Source organism: Adiantum capillus-veneris, chromosome 24 (genome assembly GCF_014529385.1).
Source record: "Adiantum capillus-veneris isolate H3 chromosome 24, ASM1452938v2, whole genome shotgun sequence".
Classification (NCBI taxonomy): Eukaryota; Viridiplantae; Streptophyta; class Polypodiopsida; order Polypodiales; family Pteridaceae; genus Adiantum; species Adiantum capillus-veneris.
The window spans coordinates 23182083-23206442 of NC_140954.1; the positions used below are offsets into that span (position 1 = coordinate 23182083).

General features: G+C 44.5%; 1 protein-coding gene across 6 annotated transcripts in view; it reads left to right on the forward strand.

Moving 5' to 3' along the window:
• Positions 1–2405: 2405 nt before the first annotated feature.
• LOC147426083 (casein kinase 1-like protein 2) overlaps positions 2406–24360 on the forward strand; it is a 106901-nt gene continuing 84946 nt past the window's right edge. For 2 of the 6 annotated variants that reach the window (XM_086498774.1, XM_086498775.1), the window contains exon 1: positions 2406–2657. In XM_086498774.1, the coding sequence (XP_086354900.1) occupies positions 2591–2657 (67 nt within the window). In that variant the 5' untranslated portion in view covers positions 2406–2590. Of the gene's footprint in view, positions 2658–2790; positions 3112–24360 lie in introns of all 6 variants that reach the window. The other 4 variants (XM_086498777.1, XM_086498773.1, XM_086498776.1 and 1 more) reach the window with 4 other exon arrangements.

Below are 24360 nucleotides of genomic sequence, written 5' to 3' on the forward strand. Positions count from 1 at the left end.
GACTTTGTATCAGATCCATCACATTGTAACTTTCTTGTCTCATGTCTCATAGGTCACTTTGGCCTTTCGAAGACGTTAATATAACATTTCATTTCATTTCTCTCTTTAATTATTTTTCTTTAATTTTAATTTCCTAAGCATACATTAATTCTCTATCTCTCTCTCTCTCTCTCTCTCTCTCTCTCTCTCTCTCTCTCTCTCTCTCTCTCTCTTCCTACACACACACACACTTCTCTCTCTCTCTCTCTCTCTCTCTCTCTCTCTCTCTCTTTCCTACACACACACACCTCTCTCTCTCTCCCTCTCTTTCCTACACACACACACACACACACACACCGCTCTCTCTCTCTCTCTCTCTCTCTCTCTCTCTCTCTCTCTCTCTCTCTCTCTCTCTCTCTCTCTCTCTCTCTCAACCCCGATCTACTTCAATTGCTATTCTTAGTTGTATATTAGAGAAGGAAAGCTAATTGCCACATTGACAAGCAAATCAAAACAGTTCACTAAGATTTCGAGCTCCAATCCTTACCAAACTCATAGTATATGTAGATATGGTTTAGACACACATACGTAGGGTCTCAAATCCACACTAGGACCATTTGCAAAAAAGAAAAAAACGATTATCACCAACATGCCTAATCAATTACGATTAAGAATGCACTTGGGAGCTTAGCCTTGATGCCCTAATACTTCTCCTATGACTGAAATGCAGTTTCTAATCCTAAATGATGAGTTATGAGCTAATTACCAAGAGGATTAGTGACAAAAAATTCACAAAATCATCCCAAAAAATTTACATTGTTGTGTAGAGCTTTCACACGTGGATGCATAGAAGCACATGGCCCTTCAAAGAGACGATCCATGAGAGAGTTACAAACATCAAAAGGTCGAGGGAGAGTACATAGTGCTCAGGAACAATGATGTATCATTCATTATACAAAACTTAAAAACCTTTCTACAAAATTGGCTTTTGTACCTGAGTCCAAGGTTTGTGGTAAAAAATAAATGATTTCTTAGTCCATATGTGGGTAGAATTAAGCTGATAGAACTTGAAAGCACTTAAACCCTCTCTACTCGGTTCATAATATTACATATAAACTTGAAAATTAACAAATTTTATAAATTTGAGGCTTTTAGATATCCAAGTTGATCAGAGGAATATGAAAAATTACAATGATGGCTAAAAATGTAGCTTTGTATTCACAAGTTAGCCATGCAACTAAAAAGCACTTTAGCTTTTTAAAGCATAAAGTTAGGATGCTTGCGCTTTAAGCTCAATGATGGATCTTCACTCAACTCTAAGGTTCTTCATGCCTCATATGGGCAATACACGGTCTGTGAGGTAAACTTTTCATAAAAAGGACTCTACAAAGATTGTGTTCTTAGAGACTTACAAGTGGAAGGCTCGACCAAGAAGGGAGAATTGACTGTGATAGGAGGCTTTTCACAAGCTTAGACCATCCAAGATAATTTCTTGGAATTTCTCGTAGCTCACCGAAAAGATTAAAAATAAAAAATTCAAAAAACTCATTAAGCATTGCATAAATAAGGAAAGGATTTTTTACCATGTGTTTTACACCTTTGCCATGTTTATAATCATCTAGTTTGTTGTATTCTAAGGGTTTGTACACTACCCATACTTATCAGTATGTAGTAAGACCACCCTTTCCACTTGTATTCATATAAGCCCTAAATCACTTGGTCCTTAACCGAGTATGTCTTGAGGGGGGATACTTTTGCTCTTTTGCTTTGGAGGAGAGGGCAAGAGGGGGGGGGGGACTATGTGATGGCTTTTTGTTTGATGGTTATGTGCTATCTCATCCTTTGAGCCACACTGGCCATTATTCTTTGGCCTTTGAGCCATGCATGGTGTTCTTGTATGAGCCATGATAAGCCACCTCTGAGCCCATCAGATGTTTGTTGCCATTTATCCACCTCTTTTACCATCATCTCAATAGTCATTTCATAGGTTAGTTTTACCTATGTGATGAAGGGGGGTTTGTTAGGTTCAAAAGGAATAGGTTAGCCCTAGATAAGACCATCCTGACCGTATTGGTCCTCTAGATCCACCCCATTTTACTCTCCTATATAAATGGCTTCATCTCCACTCACTTTGTGTATATCCAATGCATCTAGTCCATCTATCATCTTGAGCTAGCTTAGAGCTAGTATTCCTCTCACCTGTACTCTTTAATATTATAGGTATTTTGGTTTTCATCTAAGTTTTGTCTCTCGTGTCTCTAAAATCTGGCAAGTCGGTCCAACAAGTTTTTGCCAACTCAAAAAATGATTTTCTTTATGTAATGTTGCTCTTGCCAAAGTCCTAATTTTTTTCCAAGCAATCACTACATGATGCACATTAAGGCAATCTAAAATTCTAGGTGGTACTCTAGGTTGGGCTCAGGCTGCTTTGTACAAGCATGTCAGGACTCAAAACACATGAGATGACACAATGCCATGGAGTGCTCTCGATGGCCAACAAAATTCGTCTGAAACATTTAACCTTAGGCGGTTAACCTTAGGCGGAGTTAAGCAGAAACAAATATGAAAAGGTTTTTCAACGTTCTTATTAAGCACCACAGTGTTTGAGAGGATGGAGGTCGGAAGATATCGCTGCTGTTACAAGATTGGCAGCGGCTCTTTTGGCGAAATTTATGGAGGTAATTCTTTCTGGGTCCTTGCACACACATGTAGAGAGAGAGAGAGAGAGAGAGAGAGAGAGAGAGAGAGAGAGAGAGGTTCCTTTTGGGGAGCTGTCATCCTGCAATGTAAGACCTTCCCTCCTCCCTGCAGGCACAAACGGCTTGGGTAGTCCACGTCTACACTAGCGGTTGCCCTGCAGATTGTGCCTGTCTTGACAGATGTAATCGAGGACAATTACTCATCATCGGATGATGATGTGGCACATACCGTCGGGACTGTCTGACATGATGTTAACATGGTACTCCAGTATGCATGGCTGACGATTGTACAGACAGCTACCAACTTGGCACTGTGACATGGCATCGATGCGATTTGGCAGACTCAATGCAGGTGCTTTTTGCTGGTTGGCCTATGCAAGATGGCTTTAGCGAAGGTTTCGAGAGTTGCTTTTAAGGAACTGGAGCTATGAAGGTGAAGGGTCTTTGCCAGCTGTACTCAGATCTTGAGAGTGGTATCTTCAAGCAAAGAGCAGTTTTACTTGAGTAATAAAATAACTGAACGCACTGCCATTATACCTACCTTATGGGCCAATCATCTCCGAGAGAAAGTTGAAAAGTGAAATCTTCAACTTGCGAGGAACTTACTTTCAAAACGTCCATCGGGTGGGTAGGGTGTTCTTTAGTCTGGCAATGTAACTTTGAAAAGGAGTTGGTTGGGTAGGCTGCAGACCAGAGAAAAGAGGTAAGTTGTAACTTTGAGCCTTAGATTGATGCTGAAACCTTCATCCACAATAATTGCAGTGAATTGCTCCCAAACTTAGAGATTAATCCTATGTGCATGTGGACACCTACTTCTAGGGTTTAGGATAGCCTAGGTACCCTTGTGAGCCTGTACAGAGGATGTGCATGTCTAGGCACTTAGATTAGTTGCATACCCTCTGATTGCACATGAGCAAACCTAGTGTTTGCTAGATGTAGACATTGGGAAGTGTCCGCATAGTCTAGCATTGGTAACCCAGCCTAGGTATTTACTTGCATGTGAAGCGCCTCTTATAAGCGAGTTATTAACTTATTTATAAGTGACATTCAGCCAGCATTAAAGAAATCATGCAGTACCATGGCGTTTTTGCCCAGCATCAGTCCACAACAGCAAATCAGCTCTTCAGTTTCGGATCAGCCATAGCGTTAGCAGTTTTCAGCATTAGACAAGAGAACAGCCAGCATTTCTGCAATTTGCAGATTCAGCTCGGCTCAGCCAGCGTTTTCAGATTTCAGCCCATTCCCATTGTCCTCATCAACACCCTCAACATCAACAATAGCAGATCAGCCCATAGCCTTGCCAAGTTTGAAGATCCCTAACAGTTCCCCTAGCGTTTAGCTTGACTGATCCAAGCATACGCAAGATCTTATTAGCATCTCAGCATCTAGGACCATTGTATCAGCATTTGTGCAATCTAAAGCAAATACCTTTCTAGCGATGGGGGGGGTGCTCTTGGAGGGGGGTTTGGAACCCCATCTGGTGTTAGTCTGGTACAGGCTTGGACACTCCAAGCGAGAAATTAATAGCAACACATGAACAAAAACTACAAAATCACTGAACTTTACGAGAGAGAGAGAGAGAGAGAGAGAGAGAGAGAGAGAGAGAGAGAGAGAGAGAGAGTCGATACGGCATGACGGAATTCTGCGCCTAGATGCACTGGCCCCATAGACGGGCACCCCTTTCGGTGTTTCTTTATTATTGCTCACAGCAAAGCACAACTCCCAAGGGTCTTGGGTTCAAACCTCCTTGACAACTCGTGTGACATGAAGCCCTTAGGGGCTGTTCCCATGGTCCATATGATGGGTTGGCCACCTTTAACCGGTTGGGATGCTCCACCTCACGGAATCGGGTGTGTGAGTTGTAATTTCAAGTTCCTACTCTCTCTTAAAAAAAAAAAAAAAAAGACTCCCGAGGGTCCTCTACTATCAAACTTTGCGTCCAGATGCTATGTAGATTGAGGCCCAAGGGGCTCTTATAAACTTACAAGGGATGCCCAAAAGCAGAGCCCCAAAAGCACTTCTCCAAAAGCACCAAACTCTAAAAGCATCTGCTCTCTTAAAAGCTAGCACTAGAACTCCAAAATCTGCGAGCGCAAATCGTAGAAATCTGTACAGCTTGCTACGTGGCACAACCAGCGCAGTTCACGGAAATTCCGTATAGCAGTTGCGACATCAACATGTAAGCGCGTCTTATTCTTAGAGTTCAAGCTTTGGGTTTTTAGGGTTTTAGGCCCCATGGCCGGTGCTCATAAGTTCTTTAAGTTGGTTGGTTCAGTCTTTCTTGTTCACTCGGCCATTTCTCTTCTAGCTGGGTATGCCACGTCATCACTTTGTGACATTGCCCCCTCTTGAAAGAATTGCAATCGCCCTCGATTACACCTGCAAAAACAGCCAAAGGACATAAATTTTCTTCAGTAGATATTGACTCTGTGTACTCATGCACTTAACTCCACCAATCCAGCACTTCTACAAAGACATCAATCATTGATCAATCACATTTCTGTGTCAAGGGTCATAGATACAAATCTTGATCATTGTAACCATTTAGCAATCACATCCAGACCGTGTTGATCTTTTCACGGATGTGTTGATTCACTTAATATTGTTACAATCAGATTCATATCTTTTCATTTCACATTTCAATTAAGCAAACCATGCCCATGACTATCCTCATAAGACAATACATCCACATAGTATGCAGTTCACAAAATCACACACTTAGTTCACACTGAATACCGTGTTTTCAATCATTTAATCTAGCCATCTCATTTCGTCCAGAACTCTTGATGCACCTAGATCAGTGTTCAACCATCTTATCCTCCTGGAACTCTTGATGCACTCACAATAGTCATCCAGATAGACATTTTGATGCACTAGAATCTTATTCAGTTCACATTTAGATTTCATTCACTTAGCCATCACATCGAGATCTCCTTGATCTCTAACAGATGTCTAGATGCACTAAGTTCAAATCATTCATTATACCAAATGCTGCAAACATTTCATCTTTCTCTACATGTCTCTAACAATACACACATGAAAGAGGACACGTTTTCATTTCAATTAAGGAAATTCCAATTCAGTGCACACACCTCATAAAGTCATTCCGCAAAATACTATCAGCCCGTCAGTACTTTAAAATCTCAAAGAGAAACTAGTGGCTTTATTCAATCTAGGCAATCTATGACAAGGAGTGGAGTGGCTTCCCTCTTGTGCAGTTAGCACTGCACCAGATTCAACGAGGTGATTCATCGGTAACTTTTGGCATAGACACTGCTAATGGCCCAATAGCTTCAATTTATAGCTCTCTCTGAAGAGAATTTGCGATGTTCTCCTCCTCCATCCACTTTGCATCAAGGGCCAAATAGTACCCATTGACCAAATTTTTTGGTGGACCTAGCTTACCTCTCTGTTCTTTCCTTGTGTCCTTTGACATGTTGGTAGGCCCTCTGGCCTCCTCGTCCTTGGCACCTCAATCTAGATTTGTGGAATTCTTTGATCTACGAGATGATTCCCTTTACTTTCTTTCCTTGTGCCCTGGGACCTGTGGGTAGCCTCGCTAGCCTCCCTTGTCCGCTGGCACGTCAGTCTCAATCATCAGAAACCTGATGTCACAAACCGATGACGTGGCATGACTCCTAGAATGGGTAGCAGGAAATGGTGCAGCAAGGCAGCCCCGAACAAACCTTGAAAATGCTGACGTGGCACTGCCGTACGGACCCCCCGTAATTTGTAGCGCAGAATGTCGCGGAATTTTCGGGGTGCTGACGTGGCAAAAAGCTGTACGGAATTCCTACACAAAAGCTGGCTGATTTCTATGCAAGAGAAAGAGATAGCTTTTGGGGATTACGTGCTTTATTTTTAATTCCCAAGAGAGAGCTTGTGAGAAAAATTGCTTTACATTTGAAAGCTTTTTATGGGCAGCTTTTGGGGCTCTGCTTTTGGCATCCCTTGTAAACCTTTATAAGAGTGGTTTGGGCTCCCACTTCATAGAGCATCTGGACGCAGAGTCCGAGCGTGAGACCCAATCACTCCCTTGTACTTTGAGCACATATTTTAATACAAAAAGAAATACCGAAAGGGGCGCCAGTCTTTGGGGCCAATACCTCTTGGCACGGAACTCTGTCGGGCCGGTGTCGAATCAAATTGTGAACTGTTTTGAAGTGAATTCCTGTCGTGTCGCGGTAGATTCTTGACTTAAAGTGTCCAAGTCTGTTACAGTGGTATCAGAGCGCGGCCGATTTCTCTTCTACCGAGAAATCTGATCCTTTTTATGCGTCACTTATGGATTCAAGCAAAGGACGGTTGACTTCCTCTGCATCCGGAGATGCGGGAAGAGATCATGAAGAAGATTTACTTGAGGAGTACGGCCCGCCTCTGCCTACTCAAGTGGAGCTTGAAGAGATGGAACATAGGAGATTGGTCAATGAAGCGACAAAGTTGATGAATTTTGCGAAAAGCCCTAAACTTGCAAAATTTTTCACCCAAACCTCCTTCGACGAGGTGCACTCACAGTGGCAGCAAACCATGGAGCCACCCCTCAAACCGATGCTCAAACAACCTCCTACGCCGAGGATGTTTACAGAGCAGAATTAGAAGAGGTGGTTGATGCACGGTGTAACAAACTTGGACACTCCAAGTCAAGAATCAACCGCGACAGCACCAAATAACCACTTCAAAACAATTCACAGATCACAATAGATTTGCACTGGCCCGGCGGAGTTCCGTGCCTAGAGATATTGGCCCCAAAGACTGGCGCCCCTTTCGGTATTTCTTTTTGTATTAATCAATCATCAAAGTACAAGAGAGCGGTTAGGGTTTCACTCTCAGACTCTGCGTCCAGATGCTCTCAGAAGTGAGGCCCTCACCACTAATTTAAAGGTTACAAGGGATGCCCAAAAGCAGAGCCCCAAAAGCTTTTAAAATCAAAAGCATCAGTTCTCTCTCTCTCTTAGAGAGTCTTTTCTCTTTTTTTTTTTAATAAAAAAAAGCAAAAGCAAAATCCGCGTCGCTCATCATTTTCCAATTTTTTTTTTTTTTTTTAATAATAATAATCCGCCTCCGCGATTTCCGGAATTTAGGGTTTTTGGCAAAAATTAGGGTTTGCAGGAATTTTAGGGTTTCTGGCAGAAATTAAGGTTTTTGCTGTCCGCCACGTCATCACTTTGTGACATACCCCCCTCTTAAAAGCATTGTAATCGACCGCGATTACGCCTGCAAAACCGACAAAAGCCATAAACCGTCTTAGCAGACACTGACTGTTAGTACCTACGTACTAGGAACACACATCTAGCACATGTACAAAATCGACAGTCACATCACACGACATCACAGGACATCACCAGACATCACAGGACATCACATGACATTCAACATTCATTCGGATCTTAGACCATGATTTATCGGCAATGTAGCTAGCAATCACATCTAGGTCCAATCGGGAGCTCATCGATGTCCGATTGACTAACCCCTATTGCAACCATGTCTATTCGAGATCAATCAGACCAAAATGCTGCAGTCATTTCGGCTATCAGTTCCTGCACTCACAAGAAGTCAAGAACAAATCAGTATCATAATCAGGAATTCCATTTCATAAAGTCATCCAGCAGAATACTGTCAGCTCTCAGTATCCCTGAAGCTCAAAGAGACATCAGTGACTTTAGTATCAAAATCGAGGCATCTGTTGACAAAGGAGTGGAGTAACTCCCCTCTTGTGCATCCCACTGCACCAGATCTTCGGCCAAGCTGAGTTTCTGGGTTCCGTTTGGAGTAGACTATGCTAAACCAAAACATCGAGGTAAAGTTTCACAATCCGAGGAGTATCTGCTAGGTCCTCCTCCTCCATCCACTTCGCATCAAATGCAGGAAAGTTCTTGAACTTAACCAAGAACCGCCTTCAGACTTTACCTTTCTTCGTATCATTATGTGCCAAAATCTGTTCAGGAACAAGGATCTCCTCGTTTTCTTCCACTTTGGGTTGCTCATCAGGCTCCCCATCATCAGGCACATCACCCTTAACAGGGTTCAAGAGACTCACATGCAATGCATTGTGAATCCTCCAAGTATCTGGCAGGTCCAATCGGAAAGAGACATCATTTATCTTGTCAGTAATCTGGAAAGGTCCGTAGTATCACATACTAAGCTTTGGAAAAAGCCTCTCCTTTCCCTTTTTTTTTTCTTAGGCGTGCCTTCTCAAAAGTAAGAGCACCCAATCATCCTCCTTCAGTTTCCAGTCGCGACGATGGCGATCCGCTGCCTTTTTCTGTCGTTCTTGAGACTTCTGTAAAGTCTCGTGAACCTTGGCAAAAGCCGTATCCAAATCTCGCAAATATTCATCCGCTTCAAATTTCTAATCTTTCGTGCTCAGGAAGGATGGAACCTTCGCAGCAGTTTCAACAATCTCTCATGGCGTCTTCCCCGTCGAAGAGTGTATCGTGTTATTGTAGGCAAATTCCACCAAAGGTAAGTTCTTTTCCCATTGAGTCTTCTGATCCGAGATACAAGACTTCAATAAATCTAAAATCACTGAATTGGCAATCTTAAATTGCCCATCAGTCTGCAAGTGGAACGATGACGAGAACTGCAACCGCGTGCCAATGTTCTCCCAAATTGCCTTCCAAAACAAACTCATAAATCTGGGGTGTGTATCGGAGACAATCGTCTCAGGCGTGCCATGTAATCGGAAAATCATCGTGATCATTCTGTATTCTCGGGAGATAAAAAAATGAAATCCATTTCAATATTTTCCAAGGGGCGGGTGGGTATGGGTAAAGGCTGTAACAATCCCTGTGCCTTATGCCTGTCAAACTTGACCTTCTGGCATACCAAGCAACTGCGCACAAACTCTTCCACATCCTTCTTCAGTCTCCGCCAAAAGAAATATCTCTCTATCCCTTTCATGGTGGTAGCAATGCCGCGGTGACCCGTAAAAGGTGGACAGTGGCAATCAGTCATAACCTTTTCCCTCAACGGCTGTGTAACGCACAACATAGTCTTTTTCATCAAGTAGCCTTCCCGAAGGGAGTATCCAGCTACTGTCTCCCCATCCCGTATCCGTGTGAAAATATCTGCAAAATCTGTATCTGTGGCACACTGATCGACCATATCCTCGAAGCTCCTATGATGTATCGCGGAAATAGCCAGAACCAACGGTTTCCGAGACAAAGCATCTGCCACCACATTCTTCTGTCCCTGCACATGGACAATCTGGAAGTGGAACTGTGACAAGATGTTCGCCCATCGCATCTGTTTTTCCGAAAGCTGCTTCTGTGACAAGAAGTAGCGCAAACTCTGATGGTCTGTAAAGACAGTAAAATCCGCTTCGAGTAGGTAATGCCGCCACTGAGTAAGAGCGTGGATAACCGCCAAAAGCTCTTTCCCATAGATCTGTGCTGTCATCTCCGGCCTAGAGAACAAACGGCTCTCGTAAGCTATGACATGGCCTTCTTGCATCAAGACCGCACCCAGACTACGACCACAAGCATCACAAAATACTTCAAATGACTTCTGCAAGTCCGACAAAGTCAAATCTGGTCCTGTAGTCAATTTCTCTTTTAATGTCCGAAAGGCAGTCACCTCTGTGGGTCCCCACGAAAAAGGTACTCCTTTCTGTGTCAAGGTATGCAAAGGGGAAGCAACCTCTGCAAACTTTCGTATGAACCGCCTGTAGTACGAACACAGTCCCAAGAAGCTTCTAACTTCATGGACATTCCTCAAATCGGGCCAATCACGGATAGTCTCTATCTTGGCCGGGTTCATTTGCACTCCTGCTGTTGACACAATGTGTCCCAAAAAATGTATCCATGGTAGGAAAAAATTCACTTTTCTTTGCATTAATCACTAGCGTGTGATCTCGTAATGCCTAAAAGACTTGAAGCAGATGATCTCTGTGTTCTGCCTCATTCTTCGAGAAAACAATGATGTCGTCAAAGAAAGTGCCAACAAATAGCCTGTACTCTCGAAAAATCCTGTCCATCATCCGGTTAAATGTCGCAGGAGCATTGGTTAAGCCAAAAGGCATCACCAAAAACTCAAATAACCCAAAAGTCGTCCGAAAAGCTGTCTTGTAGACATCTCCTGGCGCTATCCTGATCTGATGATATCCACTCTTCAAGTCAATCCTGCTAAAGCACGAGGATCCCTGTAACCTGTCGAGTATATCATCGATCCTAGGAATCGGAAATCTGTTCTTGATGGTGATTTCGTTGAGAGTGCTATAATCGATGCACATTCTCCAAGATCTGTCTTTCTTCAAAATCAACAACACTGGAGAGCAATACGGTGAAGTACTAAGCTGGACAAGACCCTTTTCCAAGAGGTCTTTCACTGAGTTCATAATCTTTTCATTCTGTACTTGGCTCACACAATAAGGTGGCCGATTCGGTGGTGTGCTTCCAGATATCAGATCAATGGTATGATCTTCAGGCCCTCTCAAAAGCAATCGGCATGAGCGTGGAGAAAAAAATCTTGGCGTTCTTTTCTTCAGGTCAAAACATATTCAACTTTTATCCATGGTTCAGTTCTCCCAAAAGAATGAGTAAGAAAACTGAAGTTCATCAAGTACAATCTCTAAGCCCTTCATTTATCAAAGTCGCTTTCTCGGCCCGGTAGTCAACCACGACGTAGTTCTTGTGGTACCAAGGGATCCCGAGTAGAACGTCACTCACGTGCCCTGAACACCCCTGTCATTGCAAACGAAGTTTGCCAATGCTCGGTGTAATGGCAACATCCCATCCGGGTGCCAGTCGAACTACCACCGCTAGTGGCGTCAGTCTGTCGGGCGCAGTTCCAAATCGAGCCGCCAATTCCAAGTGAAAAGAAGTTGGCCTTGGCTCCTTCAAAAGAGCTTCTTGATCCTTCACTTTGCCCCAAAAAAAAACGGCAAAGTTTGTACTTTCATTCATGTGATTCGGTGCAAGTCCCACTCCATGTGGTACCAGTTCTGCTTTTCTATCTGCCTTTTTTGCCACATTCCTCAGCTGCTCTCGAACTCTCAGACCTGTCGTCGTCTTTATCATTCTGTTCTTTCTGTGCCTTATCAGGGCACTTTGCGGAAATATGTCCATGTTTCCCGCATCCAAAGCACTTCCCCTCTCTGATGAAGCGAGCTCTCTCCTCAGGAGTAAGCTTGGGTCGTGCATCCTTTTTTTTTCTCTGGGTTGCTCTTTTTCATTCTACTTTCATTCCCAGAAGTCTGTTTGGCTCGTTGTGTCATGGCCTCATCTGTGGGGTAGGTCAGACTGCGAGAGTGAATGGCAAAGCCCCGCTTCGCATGACTCATCAACTCCTGAATAGAAGCTGACTTCTGTTCCAAGCAGTGATCTCGGATCTCTGTAGGTAGACCCAAGGTAAACCGCTCAATTTGTTCTCTGAACGAGATCTTCTTGAATGAAGAGGCGGGTAGAAAAGAGCTCCAGAATCTTTCACAATAAGAATTCACTGTATCGCTCTTGGTCATCCGGAGATGGTTCCAAGCAGCTCGTATATCTCGCTCAAACTCTTGAGTCAACCAAGAAGAAATAAAAAGCCTCTTGAATTTCAGCCATGTAACTGGCACAGTCTTGCTTAATAGAAGCGTGGACCACCAAGTACGAGCATTCCCCTCAGAGTAAGAGGCAGCTCTCCGAATCTTGGAGTGCTCTGAATAGCGTCCTCCCGCGAAAGCGATGTCAAACTGCTGTATAAGAGACAAAGCCTTCGAAGCATCTGAGTATCCTGAAAAGTATCAAACTTGATCGAGTGGCCACCTTCCTTAAACTCTCGGACTTTCTTGCTGTTATCTTCGAGAAAGTCATACTGGTTGGCTTTGTAAAAATTCTTCTTGTTCGCATAAAACTTTCCGTCATCGGAATCTGAGCTGTCTGTAGACGAGTCCTCAGTAGAACTGTCAGTCTCTGGGCGAGATGTAGCCTTCTTTGCCTTTTTCTTGCCCGTTCCGAAGCTTTGTGTCTTGCTTCGCTTTTTGCTTTTTTTCCTGTCTTCTTCGCTCTAATCCGAGGAGCTAGAAGAACTGTCAGAAGAAGAAGAAGAAGAACTGGGTACTCCTTCAAATCGAACACGCTTCTTCCGTTTCTTTGCTTTGTCGAATGTCGACTGACGACCCAAATATCCCGGGAAGTCAGTACCTTTGTTCTGCTTTTTGCCGTGCTTTTTGCCTTTCTTTTGCACGTCGAAAAGCTGAGCAATCCGTGCATCAACCACGTTCTCCAGTTCCTTCTCCGTATATTTCTTGGAGGTAGAAGGTTTCTTGAGAGCGGGTTTCGGGAGTGGTGTTGTGGTTCTCTGCCACTCCATCTGTACCTCTTTCAAAGAGGTCTGGTTCATATATTTTACCATCTTCGGGTCCTTGGCAAAATTGAGCATCATCTTTGTTGCATCGCCAATCAATTGACGACGCTCCATCTCTGTTTGCTCCGCCTGAGTAGGCCGAGGCGGGCCATACTCTCTGTCTGAATCTTCGTTGTGATCCCAGCCCGCATCTCCAGATGCAGAGGGAGTCGACTGATCATTGCCTGAAGCCATAGGTGCCGCGGAAAAAAATAAAATTCGGGGATCGGACTTCCCGTAGAAGAGAAATCGGCCGTGCTCTGATACCACTGTAACAAACTTGGACACTCCAAGTCAAGAATCAACCGCGACAGCACCAAATAACCACTTCAAAACAATTCACAGATCACAATAGATTTGCACTGGCCCGGCGGAGTTCCGTGCCTAGAGATATTGGCCCCAAAGACTGGCGCCCCTTTCGGTATTTCTTTTTGTATTAATCAATCATCAAAGTACAAGAGAGCGGTTAGGGTTTCACTCTCAGACTCTGCGTCCAGATGCTCTCAGAAGTGAGGCCCTCACCACTAATTTAAAGGTTACAAGGGATGCCCAAAAGCAGAGCCCCAAAAGCTTTTAAAATCAAAAGCATCAGTTCTCTCTCTCTCTTAGAGAGTCTTTTCTCTTTTTTTTTTTAATAAAAAAAAAGCAAAAGCAAAATTCGCGTCGCTCATCATTTTCCAAATTTTTTTTTTTTTTTTTATAATAATAATAATCCGCCTCCGCGATTTCCGAAATTTAGGGTTTTTGGCAAAAATTAGGGTTTGCAGGAATTTTAGGGTTTCTGGCAGAAATTAGGGTTTTTGCTGTCCGCCACGTCATCACTTTGTGACACACGGATTAGTCAGCTATTTGACGCGCAGAACAAAGCCAAAAGCACGACAAAAAGCAGAAGAAAGGCATTGAGTTCCTGGGTTATTTGGGTCGTCAATCTACTTTTGCCTTTCAAGAAAGGAGAAGAAGCGTGTGCGATTTGAAGGAGTACCTAGTTCTTCTTCTTCTTCTTCTTCTTCTGACAGTTCTTCTAGCTCTTCGGACTCAAGCAAAGAAGGCAAAAAAGGAAAAAAGCGAAGCAAAAAGCAACGCTTCGGAAAGGGCAAGAAAAAGGCAAAGAAGTCTAAATCTCGCTCAGTTCCGGACAGTTGTACAAAGGACTCGTCTTCAGATAGTTCAGACTCCGACGACAACGGATTTTATGTAAGGAAGAAGAATTTTTATAAAGCCAACCAGTATGACTTTCTGGAAGATAAAAGCAAGAAAGTCCGAGAGTTTAAAGAAGGTGGACAGTCAATTAAATTTGACTCGTTTTTTGGATTTCAAGATGCTTCGAAGGCTTTGGCCTTCATACAACAGTTTGACATAGCTTTCTCTGGAGGGCATTACTCAGAGCACTCCAAGATTCGGAGGGCTACCTCTTTCTTCAAGGGAAATGCTCGAACTTGGTGGTCCACTCTTCTATTAAACAAGAAAGCACCACTTAAATAGATGAAATTTAAAAGGCTTTTTATTTCTTCATGGCTGACTCAGGAGTACGTGCGTGACATACGAACTGCTTGGAACCATCTTCGGATGACCAAGAAGGATACATTGGACGCATATTGCGAGAGATCCTGGAGCTCTTTTCTACCAGCTTCTTCATTTAAGAAGATCTCGTTCAAAGAACAGATTGAGCGGTTTACCTTGGGACTTCCTACAGAGATCCGAGATCACTGCTTAGAGCAAAAGTCAGATTCCATTCAGGAACTGATGAGTCATGCGAAACGGGGTTTTGCCATTCATTCAAGCAATTTGACCTATCCACATATGAAAATCATGACACAAAGAACCAAACAGACTTTGAACAATGAAAGTAGAAAGAAGAAGAGCAACCTAGAAAAGAAAGAAAAGGATGCACGACCCAAGCTTACTTTTTCGAGAGAGAGCTAACTACATCAAAGAAGGGAAGTGCTTTGGATGCGAGGAAACTGGGCATATCTCTGCGAAGTGCCCTAAAAGGCACCGAAAGATCAGAATGACAAAGATGAAGACGGGCCTGAGGGTTCGAAAGCAGCTGAGGAACGTGGACGAAAAGGCAAGATGAAAGCAGGACTGGTTCCAGATTGCATGGGTATTGACCCAAGCACGATTGACGAGAGTATAGAACTTTGCCGAGCTTAGGGCAAAGTGAAAGACCAAGAAGCCTTGATTTTCTTTGATGGAGGAGTCAAGGCCAACTTCATTTGACCAGAATTGGCGGCGCGGCTCAAGATCACACCCGATCGGATGGGACCACTAGCAGAGGCAATTCTAGCGGCACCTAGCAGGGACGTAGCCATTACACCTGTCATTGGCAAACTTCGGTTGCATTGTCAGGGGTATTTGGGGCATGAGGACTTCTACATAATACCCTTGGAAGGTTGTGATGTCCTCTTGGGAAGTCCCTGGTACCATAAGAACAACGCCGTGGTCGACTATTGGGCGAGAAAAGCGACTTTGACTACTCAGAAGGGCCGAACTATTGTACTTGATATAAAATTTAAGGGCGAGTGTGTCCCTATTGTATCTGCTTCGGTCGTTTCAAAATTAATGAAATCCAGTCTGTCTGTTTACTCTATCTTTTTGAAAGAGTTGAATGATGATCATAGGACAAATTTGTCTGAACTTGATAAAGAACGTCAAGATTTTCTCCACACTCATGCCGATTGCTTTTCAGAGGGCCTGCCAGTCGAGTTACCACCCGCTCGTCCTGAGGATCATACCATTGATCTGATACCTGGAAGCACACCACCGAACCGGCCACCTTACTGTGTGAGCCAAGCCCAGAATGAAGAGATTATGAACCAAGTGAAAGACCTCTTGGAAAAGGGTCTTGTCTAGCCTAGTACTTCACCGTACTGCTCTCCAGTGTTGTTGGTTTTGAAGAAAGACGGATCTTGGAGAATGTGCATCGATTATAGAGCTCTCAACAAAATCACCATCAAGAACAGATTTCCGATTCCTAGGATCGATGATATTCTTGACCGACTACAGGGATCCTCGTGTTTTAGCAGGATCGATTTGAAGAGTGGATATCATCAGATCCGAATCGCGCCGAGAGATGGCTACAAGACAGCTTTTCGGATGAGTTTTGGGTTATTTGAGTTTTTGGTGATGCCTTTTGGCCTAACCAATGCTCCTGCGACATTTAACCGGATGATGGACAGGATTTTTCGAGAGTACAGACTATTTGTTGGCACTCTCTTTGACGACATCATTGTTTTCTCCAAGGATGAGGCAGAACATAGAGAACATCTGCTACGGGTCTTTCAGGTATTACGAGATCACAAGTTGGTGATTAATGCGAAGAAAAGTGATTTTTTCCTATCGGAGATATACTGTCTGGGACACATTATCTGAGCAGCAGGAGTGCAGATGGACCCGACCAAGATAGAGACTATCCGTGATTGGCTCGATTTGAAGAATGTCCATGAAGTTAGAAGCTTCTTGGGCTTGTGTTCGTACTGCAGGCGGTTCATTAGAAAGTTTGCAGAGGTTGCTTCCCCTTTGCATATGTTGACGCAGAAAGGAGTCACTTTCTCGTGTGGATTCACAGAGGTGACTGCCTTTCAGACACTGAAAGAGAAATTGACTACAGGACCAATTTTGACTTTGCCGGACTTGCAGAAGTCTTTTGAAGTATATTGTGATGCTTGTGGTCGTAGTCTGGGTGCGGTCTTAATGCAAGAAGGCCATGCCATTGCCTACGAAAGCCGATTGTTTTCAAGGCCGGAATTGACAGCACAGATTTATGAGAAAGAGCTTTTGACGGTTATTCATGCTCTTACTCAGTGGCGACATTACCTACTCGGAGCGGATTTGACTGTCGTCACAGACCATCAGAGTTTACGCTACTTCTTGTCACAGAAGCAGCTATCAGAAAAGCAGATGCGGTTGGCGAACATCTTGTCACAATTTCACTTCCAGATTGTCCTTGTGCAGGGACAGAAGAATTTGGTGGCAGATGCTTTGTCTTGGAAGCCGTTGCTTCTGGCTATTTTCGCGATACATCATAGAAGCTTCGAGGATATGGTCGATGTGTATGCCAAGATACAGATTTTGCAGATATTTTCACTCGGATACAGAATGGGGAGATAGAAGCGGGATATTCCATTCAGGATGGCTACTTGATGAGGAAAACGATGTTGTGCGTTACACAGCCGTTGAGAGAACAGGTTATGACCGAATGCCACTGTCCACCTTTTACGGGTCACCGCGAAATTGCTACCACCTTGAAAGGTGTGGAGAGATGTTTGTTTTGGTCGAGACTCAAGAAGGACGTGGACGAAGTTCAAGTTTGACAGGCATAAAAGCACAGGGATTGTTACAGCCTTTACCCATACCCACCCGCCCCTGTGAAAGTATTGCAATCGATTTCATTTTTGATCTCCTGAGAACACAGAGTGGTCACGATGGTATCTGGATTGTTATTGATAGATTTAGCAAGCAAGCTCATTTCATTCCAGTGAAGAAAACAGTCAAGCCGGATCACTTAGTGAGACTTTTTGTGGCCCGGATCTTCGGATTACATGGCATGCCTGAGACGATTGTCTCCGACAGGGACCCCAAATTTACAAGTTTGTTTTGGAAGGCTATTTGGGAGAACATTGGCACGCGGTTGCAGTTCTCGTCATCGTTCCACCCGTAGACTGACGGGCAATCGGAGATTGCCAATTCAGTGGTACTAGATTTATTGAAGTCTTACATCTCGGATAAGAAGACTCAATGGGAAAGGTATTTACCTTGGTGGAATTTTCCTACAATAACACGATACACTCTTTGACAAGGAAGGCGCCATTTGAGATTATTGAAGGTGCTACGAAGGTTCCACCCTTCCTAAGCACGAAAGACAAGATTTTTGAAGCCGATGAGTACATGCGTGACTTGGACACGGCTTTTGCCAATGTATTCGAGGCTTTGCAGAAATCTCAAGAAAGACAAAAAAAGGTAGCAGATCGCCACCGTCGCAATTTGAAATTGAAGGAGAACGATTGGGTGCTCTTACCTTTTGAGAAGGCACGCCGAAGAAAGAAAAAGGGAAAGGAGAGACTTTTTCCAAAGCTTAGTATGCGATACTAGACCTTTCCAGATTTCCAAAAAGATAAATGATGTCTCCTTTAGACTGAAGTTGCCCGATACTTGGAGAATTCACAATGCTTTTCATGTGAGGCTCTTGAAGCCTTTTAAAGGCGATGTGCCCGAAGATGGGGAGCTTGATGAGCAACCCGAAGTGGAAGAAAACGAGATCCTTGTTCCAGAACAGATATTGGCACATAAAGACAAAAAGATTAAGGGTAAGTCGATAAGGCGGTTCTTTATTAAATTCAAGAACTATCCTACATTGGATGCGAAGTGGATGGAGGAGGAGGACCTAGCAGATACTCCTCAGATTGTGAATCTTTACCTTGAAGCATTTGGATTAGCATAGTCTATTCTAAATGGAACCCCGAACTCAGCTTGGGTGGAATCTGGTGCAACGGGTATGCACAAGAGGGGAGTCGCTCCACTCCTTTGTCAACGGATTGTCTCGATTTTTGATACTAAAGTCGATTGTCTCTTTTTAGTTTCAGGGATACTGTGAGTTGATAGCATGTGCTGTAATGACTTTATGATCTGGAATTCCCGATAATATGATACTGATTTGTTCTTGACTTGTCTAAGTGCAGGAACTGATAGACGAAATGACTGCAGCATTTCGGTCTGAAAGATCTCGATAGACATAGTTGCAATAAGGATTAGTCTATCGGGCATCTATGAGGTCTCGAATGGATCTAGATGCGGTTGCTAAATACGTTGCCGATTAACCATTGGTACATGTGCTAGATGTGTGTTCCTAGTGCGTCTGTACTAACAGTTAGTGTCTGCTAAGACAGTTTATGGCCTCTGTCTGTTTTGCAGGCGTAATCGAGGGCGATTACAATGCTTTCAAGAGGGGGGTATGTCACAAACCGGTGACGTGGCATGACCCCTAGAATGGGCAGCAGGAAATGGTGCAGCAAGGCAGCCCCGGACAAACCCTGAAAATGTTGACGTGGCACTGCCTTACGGACCCTCGTAATTTGCGGCGCAGAATCCTGCGGAATTTTCGGGCTGTTGACGTGGCAAAAAGCTGTACGGAATTCCTACGCAAAAGCTAGCTGATTTCTACGCAAGAGAAAAAGATAGCTTTTGGGGATTACTTGCTTTTATTTTAATTCCCAAGAGACTGCTTGTGAGAATAATTGCTTTATTTTTGAAAGCTTTTTATGGGCAGCTTTGGGGCTCTGCTTTTGGCATCCCTTGTAAACCTTTATAAGAGTGGTTTGGGCTCCCACTTCTCAGAGCATCTGGATGCAGAGTCTGAGAGTGAGACCCAATCACTCCCTTGTACTTTGAGCACAGATTTTAATACAAAAAGAAATACCGTAAGGGGTGCTAGTCTTTGGGGCCAATACCTCTTGGCACGGAACTCTGTCGGGCCGGTGTCGAATCAAATTGTAAACTGTTTTGAAGCGAATTCCTGTCGTGTCGCGGTAGATTCTTGACTTGGAGTGTCCAAGTCTGTTACACCTGAGATGCACTATCGTTCGATCCCCATTCTTCTCCGAAATCCTCTAATGAACTTGCATCTGGTTCCCTTAGTTCGTCTGAATCCTCGGACGCGCTACCATCTGATTCTCTTATTGTTGTGGAATCCTGTGATGAGCTGTCATCTGGTTTTCCCGATTCATTCTCTTCACTAGAAGACTTTTGCCATGTTGAGGTGGATACTATCTTGTGTGCAGGATAAGTCAATGAGACGGCATGCATTTCAATTTTCAAATCCTTGCTTAGCATGTCCCACAAGTCTCTGAATAGAGTAAGACTTTGTTCTAGACAATACTCTTGAATCTCTTTTGGCAAACCACAACAAAACTGCACAATCTGGTCCCTCAAAGTAATCGTTTGAAATGAAGACACTAGCAAATAAGTTTCCCAAAACCTGTGGTAGTAGTCATGCAATGTATCTTTCTTAGTCATTCTCAAATGATGCCAAACCGTGATGGTATCTCTTTCATATTCGTATGATATGCAAGTTGACGTGAAAATTTTCTTAAATTTTACCCATGTCACAAGTGCTTCTGTCACAAGACGGGCACCACGTGCCAATAGAAAAGAATACATTGAGTAGACTTTTAACACTTCAATAACAATTGAACTGAAAGAGAGAAACGACACGTGACACGGAGTGACGGAATTTCACCCGAGAGAGTATTGGGCCCAAACTTTGGCGCCCCTTTCAGTATTTCTTTATATTGCATCAACACAGTACAAGTGGGTACTCGAGACTCTGCACCTTCTCTAGGAAGCATGCTAGAGAATGAGCCTTTAGCACATATTTAAAGGCCCTTGGCCTATGAAAAGCTGCTTACATGAAAAACCTTCAAACTCAGAAGCTTCGGATCGAAAAGCAATGCCAAAAAGTTATGAGTATAAATCATGGAATTCCGTACAATTGCCATCTCAGCTGTCAACGCAAAACGCGGAAATCCGTACAGCTTGCCACGTCAGCACTGTCAGCGTAATTTCCGAAAATTAACCATGTCATCACTTGTTACGCAAGACTTTCAGTGTGTGTGTGGGTCTTGCTTTGTTTTAATCCTTTATGTCGCTTGGGGCCCCATCGAACGGGGTCTCCATGGACTTCTTCTTCTGTTACTTGTTCTTCTTAGGGTTTAGGCCCCTCGGCCGACATTTGCAAGTTGGCTCCCTTCTTCAGGGCTTTGACACGTCAGCAGTTTGTGACATCTCCCCTTCTTGAAAGAGAGTAATCGTCCGCGATTACAGCATATCTGTAAAACAACTCAAGTTATCTCAAAAATTTCCGAGGGACATTTCGAGGGACAATCAGTTTGCTCTTTTTGTTAAGGAGTTAACTTCTCCTTTTGGCTCTTTTGATCAAGGAGTTGGCTTCTCCTTTCGTCCAAATCGGAACTCTTGATATTCCGGCGTAGTAAAATTAGCCATCACACCCAGACTGTACTGATCTTCCATGGGTGTTTTGATGCACTAAAATTACATACCCAGGCAATCTCATCCAACTAGGAATATTCAGTGGTTGGCATATCACAATGCAACACAAATGCTCACATATGCATGTTACAAGACATAGAAACATAAAGCTGTCGATGAACACTCCCCCCGCAAATAACCATCCAGGTCCGGGCCATGAGCTGTTCAACCACTCATTACTCCTCTCGCAAATAACCTAAAAAGGTCCGGGCCATGAGATATAGAGGCCTTTTACAACCAAACGCCCCCCAGACCGCAGCCTGCGTTGTTTGGAGGTGCTAAGAGTAACCACTGCTCAGACTTCTTAATACTCCCCCCGTAAATAACCATGCAGGTCCGGGCCATGAGTAACAACGACAATACTCCCCCCGTAAATAACCACAAGGGTCCGCCCCATGAGTAAAAATAGCACTTTTCAATCATTCAATACTCCCCTCACAAATAACCACAAGGGTCCGGGCAATGAGTATGGACAAGCATTCTCAAACATCATTTCTCACCCTCCACCCGGGGGTAAAATCACCAATCATTGAAACCACTATTAAAACCAGAGTCAAACATTTCAAATCAGCACCAAGACAGGTTCAAATTAGATACCATCCATTTCAAACAAATTCCAAACAAGATCACCAAACAATTTCAAACAGAACTCAAACTTAAAAAGCAATCTCGACATCAGCCGAGCTCGAAAAGTCGATTGACTTTCCATCCTGAAACCTGCACCAAAAATTAGGGTTAGGTTCCTTCCATAAGGTCGTATAGCTGGCCGCACCATGGTCCATAAGCTCTTGGACAGACAATGTTCCTTTGGCGGCGATGGTCGTCCGAAGATATAGTAATCACACTGGACCTCCAAGGTTATTAACTCGAGAAGAGACATCTACTGAGAGATGTCGAGAAATTTCAAGATATACAAAATTCCAGTATACTTTTGGAAGCGCCGGTTTGCTCTGTCTCCTCTTTGGTAGGACCGATATGCTTTTAGAAAAGCACGCGTCTGATGCTCTGATACCACTGTCACAAGACGGGCACCACGTGCCAATAGAAAAGAACAGACTGAGCAGACTTTTAGCACTTCAATAACAACTGAACTGAAAGAGAGAGACGGCACGTGACACGGAGTGGCGGAATTCCACCCCAGAGAGTATTGGCCCCAAACCTTGGCGCCCCTTTCGGTATTTCTTTATATTGCATCAACACAGTACAAGCCGGTACTCGAGACTCTGCACCTTCTCCAAGAAGCATGCCAGAGAATGAGCCCTTAGCACATTTAAAGGCCCTTGGCCTATGAAAAGCAGTTTACATGAAAAGCCTTCAAACTCAAAAGCTTCGGGTCCAAAAGCAATGCCAGCGTAAACCATGGAATTCCGTACAACTGCCATGTTAGCAGTCAGCGCAAAACGCGGAAATCTATACAGCATGCCACGTCAGCACTGGCAGCATAATATCCGAAAATATGCCACATCATCAGTTGTTACGCAAGACTTTCAGTGTGTGTGTGAGGGTCCTGCTTTATTTTAATCCTTCATGTCACTTCGGGTCGCATCGGACAGGGTCCCCATAAGTTGGTAGGACTTCTTCTTCTGTTGCTTGTTCTTCTTAGGGTTCAGGCCCCTCGGCTGACATCTGCAAGTTGGCTCCCTTCTTAAGGGCTTTGACACGTTAGCAGTTTTTTTTTTCCGGGAAAAAGATCCTTCTATTAGTTAATGAAATTGCGCATAGGGCTACAACCACCTATACAAGAGAGGGCTACGACAATCATGATGGGGAAACTCTCTCAATGAAAAGACAAACATATGTACAATGAAGCTAAATCAAGAGATGGGAGGAGGGAAAAGCCACACAGGTGGACGGTAGTGCCATGTGAGCCCACCCTGGACCATGGTGAAAAAAGGCCTAGGACGCCTGAGTCGAAGGAAAGCCTCTCTGTGCTCCCGCATGCAGTCGGAGCTGCCTTGGAGTCTCTTGAATTGTCCTCTGAGAGTATGGATCAGCTCTAGCCAAAGATCCCGAACAGTCTCTGCTGTTGGTACAGGGCGAGCCTCGAAGATGCGGAAGCAGCGGGCCTGCCAGATGAACCAGAGTGTCAGGCCGTTGATGAGCTCCCAACACTCCTCTCTCTCATTGCACCTCTCTTGTGGAGTAAGCTCTGTAGCAGGCTGGAGTGTAGGTCGATCCCTCTGCATCACTATCATCCTGTTGGTGGAGGATAGCTTAAACTGAAGTGCCGGGTCCGTGAGAATGGACCAAGCAGCTGCCCCCCAAGTGTACCGCCGAGCTGTGGAAAGAGCTGGCATCAGCCGAAGAACACGAAGCCAAACTTGCTGTGCCTAAGGACAGTCCCAAAGACAGTGACGCTGACTCTCCACAAGATGGTCGCAAGCTGCACATGCGGCCGGGAGACCACTATGTACAAGCCAGCTCCCAACTGCTGCACACCAGCCACTGGAACAAAGTGCCTCGCCTCCGTTGTTTGGAGTCCCACAACCTCTCCCAAAAAGCTGCCAAGAACTCAGCTGTGAGACCCTCCTTCTGCCAATGAGGTGCTGCAGCAGGACGAGCCTCTCTGTGTGCTGCCAGTATGTGACGTCCCAGTCAATCAGTGTACTGAAAGAAATGGACACCTGGATGGTCTACTGAGGAGAAAGGGTCCCTCCAAAGCCACTCTCCAGGATCCCACTGTACTCGTGCCACCCACAGCCTCCAGTAGCGAGTCTCAAGAGCTGCTGGGTTGGGATCTATGACACAAGTCCTCCCACAGATGCCCACCACTCGGATCCTCTGAAAACAGCCCTCTGCCACCTGTGGGGCCTCTACTGCAACTCGGTGTAAGCGTCCCTCACCTTGTAGCTCGAAAAACAGGGAGGGTATAGTCTCTAAGCAAGCCCGAACTGAGATGAGAACTTCCAGTCGCGTGAAGGCCCCCATCCATCTGGGCGTTGCTGACTCGAGAGGTGAGAGCCACTTAGCTGGTACTGCCTCTGAGATGTCTTGACACATGCTCTGCACCCCTCTCATGCCCTGTAGGATGCCTTGAAGCTCCTCTGACAAGCCTGAAAACTGTAGCCAGTCACCTAGAGTGCGTGCTGGACCCTCTGCCATGGAACCCCAGGAAACATGAGGCCTACTACCAACCAAGTGGCCTCTCTCAGTGCTAACCATGGGGTTCCAAACAAGTGGCTTTCTCAGGCGCTCCTCCGTGCAAGTAGACTGACGCTGCTCCAGGCCTCTTCGCAGTTGCTCCCAAGATCGGAGTAGACTCACAGCGAAGCGGTCCTCCAGTCTCCTGCTCAAGCCAACTTTGCGCATCTCT